This window comes from Calypte anna, unplaced genomic scaffold (genome assembly GCF_003957555.1).
Source record: "Calypte anna isolate BGI_N300 unplaced genomic scaffold, bCalAnn1_v1.p scaffold_76_arrow_ctg1, whole genome shotgun sequence".
Classification (NCBI taxonomy): Eukaryota; Metazoa; Chordata; class Aves; order Apodiformes; family Trochilidae; genus Calypte; species Calypte anna.
Window position 1 is genome coordinate 41,402 of NW_022045528.1, and position 9,097 is coordinate 50,498.

A 9,097-nucleotide genomic window follows, 5' to 3' on the forward strand; every position below is an offset into this window, starting at 1 on the left:
TTCCTGCCGCACGATGGCTTCCAGCTCCTCCTGCTTGTTGCCCATGCTGCGTGCATTGGTGTACATGCACTTCAGCTGGGCTGCTGATTTGTCATTTATCACGGGTAGTCCACCTTTAGGTTCCTCTCTGGAGAGCTCAGTTTCAACCCTCTCCCCCTTCAAACCTAGTTTAAAGCCCTCCTTATCAGCCCCTTCAACCTATGACCTAGAGTCCTTTTCCCCCTGTTAGTTAGATGAAGTCCATCAGATCTAATGACACAAGGCAGTTTGGGATCTGCCCCATGGTCGAAGAACCAGAAGTTCCGCCGGTGGCACCAGTCCCTTAGCCACCTATTAATGAGATGGGTTTTCCTAGTCCTCTCCTCATTCAAGCCTTCTACTGCAGGAACTGAGGCGAAGACTACCTGTGCTCCTGACCCATCGACTAACCGACCCAGGGCCTTGAAGTCCTTTTTAATCCCTCTTGTACTTCTTCCAATAATGTCGTCACTGCCAGCCTGAACTACCAACAGTGGGTAATAGTCCGAGGACTGAATTAGCTGAGGGAGTCTCTTACTAATATCCCTCACCCGGGCGCCAGAAAGGCAGCAGACCTCTCTATGGGATGGGTCAGGTCGACATATAGGGCCCTCAGGTCCTGCCTGACCAACCTGATCTCCTTTTATGATCGGGTGACCCGTCTGGTGGATGAAGGGAAGGCTGTGGATGTGGTCTACCTGGACTTCAGCAAAGCCTTTGACACCGTCCCCCATAGCATTCTCCTGAAAAAGCTGTCAGTCCACAGCTTGGACAGGAGCACCCTGTGCTGGGTTAGGAACTGGCTGGAGGGCCGGGCCCAGAGAGTGGTGCTGAACGGGGCTGATCCAGTTGGCAGCCGGTCACTAGTGGTGTCCCCCAGGGATCAGTGTTGGGCCCAGTTCTGTTTAATATCTTTATCGACGACCTAGACGAAGGGATTGAGTCCATCATCAGCAAATTCGCAGATGACACTAAGCTGGCGGGGAGTGTTGATCAACTGGAAGGCAGGAGGGCTCTTCAGAGGGACCTGGACAGACTAGAGAGCTGGGCCGATTCCAACAGGATGAGGTTCAACAAGGCCAAGTGCCGGGTCCTGCACTTTGGCCACAACAACCCCATGCAGCGCTACAGGCTGGGCACAGAGTGGCTGGAGAGCAGCCAGGCAGAAAGGGACCTGGGAGTCTGCATTGACAAGAAACTGAACATGAGCCAGCAGTGTGCCCAGGTGGCCAAGAAGGCCAATGGCATCCTGGCCTGTATCAGAAACAGCGTCACCAGCAGGTCCAGGGAGGTGATTCTTCCCCTGTACTCAGCGCTGGTTAGGCCACACCTCGAGTACTGTGTCCAGTTCTGGGCCCCTCAGTTTAAGAAGGATGTAGAGGTGCTGGAGCAGGTCCAAAGGAGGGCAACCAGGCTGGTGAAGGGACTCGAGCACAGACCCTATGAGGAGAGGCTGAGAGAGCTGGGGCTGTTCAGCCTGGAGAAGAGGAGGCTCAGGGGAGACCTCATTGCTGTCTACAACTCCCTGAAAGGAGGCTGTAGCGAGGTGGGAACTGGACTCTTTTCACAGACGACCTTCAACAAGACAAGAGGACACAGTCTTAAGTTGTGCCAGGGGAGGTTTAGGTTGGATATTAGAAAGAATTTCTTCACGGAGAGGGTGATTAGGCTATGGAATGGACTGCCCGGTGAGGTGGTAGATTCTCCGTCCCTGGAGACATTTAAAAAAAGACTGGATGTGGCACTCAGTGCCATGGTCTAGCAACTGCTCCGGTGGGTCAAGGGTTGGACTAGATGATCTCTGAGGTCCCTTCCAACCCGGCTAATTCTATGATTCTATGATTCTATGATTCTATGGTTCTAACCCTCCCATCATGCACACCCAGGAGGGATACCCAATGAGTTATCATAGAATCATAGAATATGCAGAGTTGGAAGGGACACATCAGGATGATCAAGTCCATCTCTTCCCTCTGTAGAGTACCCTCAGGATCGCACCAAGAGCCTGAGAGTATCATGTAAACACTTTTTGGACTCAAGCAGGTTTGGTGCTGTGACCACTTCCCCATTGAAGTGTTCATCGTTATGAAGCAATGAAGTTGTTCTATCACTCAACTGCCCTCTGAGTGAAAAACCTTTCCTTTCTGTGTAACCTAAACCTCCACTGATTAAGCTTCTTATCATTTCCCAAAGTCCCCTTATTGGTCATGTAAGTGGAGAAATCAGACCCAGTCCCATCTCTTTCCTCGTGAGGATCCACAGACTGCAATGGGGACTCCCCTCAGCCTCCTTTTCTCCCAAATGAACAATCCAAGTGACCTCAGCTGCTCTCCATAAGTCATCCCTTCCAGACCCTTCACCTTCCTTGTTGCTCTCCTTTGGACACTCTCCAACACCTTGATGCCTTTTCTATCCTGGGGTGCCCAAACTGCACACAGGACTCACAGTGAGGCTGTACCAGTGCAGAGCAGAGCAGGACAGTCACCTCCCTGGGCTGGCTGGTGACACTGTGCTTGATGCACCCCAGGACAGGGTTGTCCCTCCTGGCTGCCAGGACACACTGCTGGCACATCTCCAGTTTGCCATCAACCAGGACCCCCAGGTCCCTCTCTGCTTTCCAGCCACTCGTTCCCCAGTCTGTACTTGCCCCCAGGGTTGCCCCATCCCAGGTGCAGAATTCAGCACTTGCCCTTGTGGTTGGTGATTCAGCACTTGCTGAACTTGTGGTTCAGCACTTGTCCTTCCTGTGCCTGCTGATTGCCCAGCTCTCTAACCTGCTGAGGTCTCTCATCCACAAACTTCCTTCAGATTCCTTCCAGTCCTGCACCCAAGTCAATGATGAAGATGTTGAAGAGGACTGGGCCAAGGATGGAGCCCTGCAGGACCCCACTAGTGACCAGTCACCACACCTGATGTGACCCCATTCACTGTCACTCTGTGCTCCACCTGTGAGCCAGTTGCTCACCCATCACATAGCAGGGTTGTCCAGCTGTATGATGGACATTTTATCCAGGAGGATGCTATGAGAGACAGTACCAAAAGCCTTCCTGAAGTTCAGAAATATTACATCCACTGGCTTCCCTTGATCAGGTAGGTGGGTTACCCTGTCATAAAAGATCTGACCCACTAGGATCCCCAAGTCGTTCTCTGCAGGGCTGCTCTCAATCATTCATCTCCCAGTCTTTACTGACAGTGGGGATTTCCTCTTCCCAGGTGCGGGACTTTGCACTTGGCCTTGATCAAGTACATGAGGATTGCACAGACCTACTACTGAAATCTGTCCAGGTCCCTCTGGTTGTCATCCCTACCCTCAAGTGAATCACCTGTGACACTGAGATTGGTGTCATCTGCAAGCTTTCTGTGGAATCACTTGATCCCACAGTCCCTGTCCCTGATGAAGACGTTAATTAGTACTGGGGACATCCACTACTATTTAGAAGGTACCCTTAAGTCCAGAAGGGAGGCTCTTCATTATTGGTTTCCCCTGGACACTGATCCACTGACCATAACTGTCTGCACGAGGTCATACAGCCATTTCCTTGTCCATCCATCAAACACATCCCCCTCTAATTCAACAATGAGAATGTTTTAGAGGATCATATGGAGTCTTGGGAGATGATGTCTGCTACTTGTGCCCTGTTCACTGCTGCAATTAGTCCAAGGTAGAAGGTCAGGAGGTTGATGAGACCCAGCTGGGCCTTTGTGAAGCTCTGTTCCTTTCCTCAGATCACCACTCTCTTTCCTAAATCACCAGGAAAAGGTGATTTTAATATGGAAGGTGTGACTTAATAGGATCTAATGTCAAGGATTTGTCTGCTAATATGTGAAAGGGACATGTAGGGGTTAAAATTGGAGTGGCTGAGATGGAGACCTGAGGCGATGATTTGTAGAGGACAGTGGAAATGGAGCCAGGATCAGGTTGGAGTGATTTGTTCAGGAATCAGGGAACACAATGAGGAGGTCCCTCCCATTGAGTCACGAGGGCCAGTGTGCACCCCCTTCCTTTCTAAACTCCTCAGAGTGTGACAGGACTCAATCATAACACCAGAGCAAGTATCAGAAAGAGAACATCATGTAAAGAAATAACTTCTGAGTCCTTTATTGTTTTTTTTAAAAGGACATGGGTATTATTTCAAAAATCTTTCAAGAAGGTTCTAATTAACAGTGGAAATGAAGGTGGAAGAACCGGAAATTTAACAATGGGATTCCTTGTGCACAAAAAAGTATAAAAAGAACAGAATTAGTAAACACCATCAAAAAATTCCAGAATCTGGTTGGGACTGTAATGAGACACATTAAAAATTGTGTTAGATATATTATAAATGCTATAAATAAGAAATAGGGAATTTTTTTACTTATGAATCAATTCTTTCATCAGTTTAGACAAAGCACTCTTGAGCTCCTGGTTCCTCATGCTGTAGATGAGGGGGTTCACTGCTGGAGGAACCACTGAGTACAGAAATGATAACACCAGGTCCAGGGATGGGGAGGAGATGGAGGGGGGCTTCAGGTAGGCAAAGATGCCAGTGCTGATGAACAGGGAGACGACAGCCAGGTGAGGGAGGCATGTGGAAAAGGCTTTGTGCCTTCCCTGCTCAGAGGGGATCCTCAGCACAGCCCTGAAGATCTCCACATAGGACACCACGATGAAAACAAAACAGCCAAAAGCTAAACAGGCACTGACCACAAGAAGCCTGATTTCCCTGAGATAGGAGTGTGAGCAGGAGAGCTTGAGGATCTGGGGGATTTCACAGAAGAACTGGTCCAGGGCATTGCCCTGGCAGAGGGGCAGGGAAAATGTATTGGCTGTGTGCAGCAGAGAATAGAGAAACGCAGTGCCCCAGGCAGCTGCTGCCATGTGGACACAAGCTCTGCTGCCCAGGAGGGTCCCGTAGTGCAGGGGTTTGCAGATGGCCACGTAGCGGTCGTAGGACATGATGGTCAGGAGACAGTACTCAGTTGTGATGAAGAAGAGAAAGAACAAGACCTGTGCAGCACAACCCTTGTAGGAGATGTCTGTGTTGTCACAGAGGGAACTGGCCATGGCTTTGGGCAGAGTGGTGGAGATGGATCCCAGGTCGAGGAGGGAGAGGTTGAGGAGGAAGAAGTACATGGGGGTGTGGAGGTGGTGGTCACAGGCGATGGTGGTGATGATGAGGCCGTTGCCCAGGAGGGCAGCCAGGTAGATGCCCAGGAAGAGCCAGAAGTGCAAGAGCTGCAGCTCCCGCCTGTCTGCAAATGCCAGGAGGAGGAACTGCCTGATGGAGCTGCTGTTGGACATCTGCTGCCTCTGGGGATATAGATCTATCAGTGAAAGAAAAAAAAGGGAGAATTTAGAGCAGTGTTTCTTTACATTACTAAGTTTTTCCTAGATATTCACAAATTTTCCTGCTTCATGAAAAACTTTGGCATGCCCCTTTTAAACACCCTGGCTTATCCTTGTTTCATGTCCATAAAGGAGTGGGAGGGGTCAGTTCTGCCATACACCAACTGGTAAAAAGGAGGAGGGGGGATCTCAGATTAAATCTATTCTTGATATTAAATAGTTTTTCAGCATTGTCACCCTCAATATACAGCCTGCAGAGCAGAGCTGAAAGGACTCTGAATGGATTGGTCTGGTCCAGTTTCTCCCACACACATGAAGAGCATTTTAATGCAGAAGCCCCTGGCATTTCTGCTGCTCTGCAAGTGAAACCTTAAGGATGCTGAGAGGCAGAGGGACTGTCCCTTAGTGCAGAGTGAGGAGAGCTGCTCTGTCCATCAGTCCTGCTCTCAGCTGCACAAAGAGGACAAGAACCTTAAATGAGGTATCCTAAATGCTCCCCCCCCCCCAGCCAAGAAAAAAGAAAGGGAAGAACAAGGGCTGCAGCAGCAGGGGCAAGAGGGGAACCTGCCAAAGTTCTGCTGCCAAGAGAGTCAGGACAGGGAGACACAGGCAGAGACTCCAGCACTTCTCCTCTCTGGTGCGAAGGGTTGCTGGAAGGATGCTCAGAATTCAGTGCCCATGATCGTAAGGGCTGGGGGACTGTGCTGTGTGACAGAGAGCAGGGTTTAGCTCTAGGGAGGGCAGCAGCTCTGCAGGGGATGACTGGGAGGTGCAGGAATCCCCCCTGCCATCCTCTTCCAGGCAGCAGCTCCCTCTCCATCCCTGCCCATCTCTGCTGCCTGCAGCTCTTTCTCTGTCCCCAGCTCTCCTTCCTGTCAGTGCTCACAGCCCCCATCCCACCCCCTGAGTGCTCAGCTCTGCCCTGCAGACCCCTCCTGGCAGCAGCAGGACCTGTCCAGGGGCAGCTCTGGATGTGCAGGGGCTCAGGAGCAGCTCAGACAAGGGATGAGGAGAACTGGGGTCTGTGTGCCTTCTGCATAGTGCAGAAAGAGCTTTCCATGTCCAAGAGATAAGTGAAAGCAGAGCCTGAGGAGAGGCCAGACTGGAGCAGGAAAGCCCTGCCCTGAAGGGACTCCTGAAAAGGCCCCTCAGAAATATTCTGGGCATCAGCTGGAGCTGTGAGCAGCCCTGAGCAATTCATCCCTCTCTCAGCAGCAGCAGGAGCCTGCCCTGTGCTCCCTGTCTCCTGCCAGCCACAGCTTCTGCCAGCACCAGGGAGCTCCCCAGGCAGGCTGAGAGCTGCCCCTGGCAGGCAGGCAGGCAGCAGAGTCCCTGCCCCAGCACACAGCCCCTGGGCTGCAGGACCCTGCTCTGAAGGACAGCCCTGGGCACCCCTGCCTGCACACACCCCCTCACTCCTCTTCACAATTCCCCTTCCACCTCCAGCCCCTTCCCCCCTTACAGCTCCCAGCAGCTCTGGCTCTGCAGCTTTAGGAGATGCCTCCAGGAACTGCACCAGCTTCACTGCCCTGCACCAGACACTCACCATGTCAGAAGCTGGGAAGGTTCTCCTCCACTGAGCCTTCACTCATCCCCTCCATCTTCACCCCCTTAAAGCTCTCTCTGCCTTGCTCATCTCCCCCAGATACCCTGGCAGTGCCCTCAGCCCTGCTGCGCTCTGCAGAGGAGCTGCTCCTGCCCAGAGCTCTCTCTCTGCAGCACTGCCTACTTGCCAGCAGCTCCCTCCATCCCAGGAGCCCAGCTCAGAGCTGTAATGAGCCCTCTGGGGGGTTGATGCTGAGCCCATGACAATTGCTCAAGAGGCAAGGAGAGGAAGCAGCAGAAGCTTCTTTCTCCACAAGAAAGTCCAAGGCAGAGTCCAAAGTTTCCAAAGTTTCTTGGCATGTGCCTGGGTGCCCCTGAGGGACAGCCCTGAGAAAGCAGCGTCCCCTGCAGGGTGTGGGGGGAGCAGGAAGCAGGAGGCAGTGATGGCAGGTGGGGAACAGGAAGGTGCAGGTGGCTCTGGTGCTGAGGAAGCCTGGCTGTGTGTCAGGACTGCAAAGGGCCCAGCCCTGAGCCCATTCCCCAAAGGTGCCAGCCCTGAGCCCCAGCCCCTGGCAAGGGAGGGAGATCCTGTCCCTGCCTCAACCCTCAGGGCTCTCCTGGCAGCACTGGCATGTGGAGATGGGCAATGCCAAGGGCAGGACTATGGCACGGCACCTCCCAGCCTCCTGCAGATGGACAAGGAGGCCCTGAGCCCCAGTGCTGCTGGAAGCTCCACTTGTCTCCCCATGGCCATCAGGGACAGAGACAAGAGCCATCAGCAAAGCATGGAGAGCTTGGCTCTGCCAAGTGTGCCTCCAGCTTTTCCACACCTTTTCCCTCTCTCCTCTCCAGCACAGTCTGTCCTGGGCTGTCCCGTCCCCTGTGCTTCTTGCCCTGCAGGCTCTGCTCCTTCACCCTCCTGCCCCACCTTGCTGTCCCCTTCCTCTCCTGACATCTCTGTGTCCTCCCTGCCTCTGCCTTGGCACACAGAGCCTTGGGCTGATCCAGGCTCCTTCTGGGGGATGTGTTGTTCCCCAGCATGTCCCTTGCAGTGACATTTCTTTCTTCTTCTCTCCACTCCAGCCATCCCCAGCTGCCCTTTGGGCCATTCTTTCTTGCCTAAGTTTTTTCCCAGTGTGAAGAAAATCTCCACCATGCCCAAACCCACCCTTCAGGCACTCCCTGAAGTAGAGCAGGATACTGCTCTACAAGTCTGCACAGCACTGGATCTTGACCCACCAACCTGTGTAGACTGGGCATTTGCTTGGGGTCTCCAAATCCCATCTTGGGATATCTCTGTGCACTCTCCCTATTTATTGAGGTGTCTGAAGATCATATAATCATAGAATCACAGAATCATGGAAATATTTTGTTTGGAAGGAACCTCTCATGATCATCCATTTAAACTGCAGTAATCAGGGACAGCCTCAACCAGATCAGGTTATCAGAGCCTCCTCAAGCCTGACCTTGAAAATCTCCAGGCTTGAGTCCTCAACCACCTTACTGGGCAACATGTGCTATTTTATTCAGTACCCTTATGATAAAGAACTTGTTCCTAACTTTCAATCCAAATCCACTCTTCTCTCTCTTAAACCCATTGCCTTCCATCCTATCAGTCCAGGTCTTTGCAAGCAGTCCCTCTTCAGAATTCCACTAGGAGCCCTGGAGGCACTGGAAGGTCCATTGTGCTACAGTCAATATGACACAGGAGGATGAAAGAGAGGAAGAAGAAAATGTGTGTTGAAACTAAGGGGATTCCAGGTCTCTGCAATGATAGATGTAGCTCAGTACTGTGTAGGAAAGGAGAAGTCCTGCCTTACAGAATATTCAAAACCCTGAGTGTGCAAACACAAAGAAGGTTCTCAGGAGCAGCCAACATGGATTTACTAAGGAGAAATCTTGCTTGACTAACCTGACATCCTTCTGCAAAGGGATGACCAAATGGGCAGATGAAGGGAGAGCAGTGGATGTCATATACCTTGACTTCAGTAAAGCTTTAGGGACTGTCTCCCTTAATATCCTCATAACAAAACTCAAGTAATAAGGGACAGATGGACAGATGAATGGACTGCCAGGTGGATTGGTAACTGTCTCAGCAAGAGAGTTCAGAGGGTTGTGATGAGTGGCACAGAGTCAAGTTGGAGGCCTGTGACCAGTGGTGTTCCCCAGGGATCAATGCTGGGTCCAGTTTTGGTCAATCTCTTCATC

General features: G+C 51.8%; 1 protein-coding gene across 1 annotated transcript; it reads right to left on the bottom strand.

Annotated features, from left to right (window-relative positions):
• Nucleotides 1-4,369: 4,369 nt before the first annotated feature.
• Nucleotides 4,370-5,299, bottom strand: LOC115600360 (olfactory receptor 14A16-like). The gene has a single exon (XM_030468781.1). It carries the CDS (start codon nt 5,297-5,299, stop codon nt 4,370-4,372), a length of 930 nt encoding a protein of 309 aa, XP_030324641.1.
• Nucleotides 5,300-9,097: the final 3,798 nt, after the last annotated feature.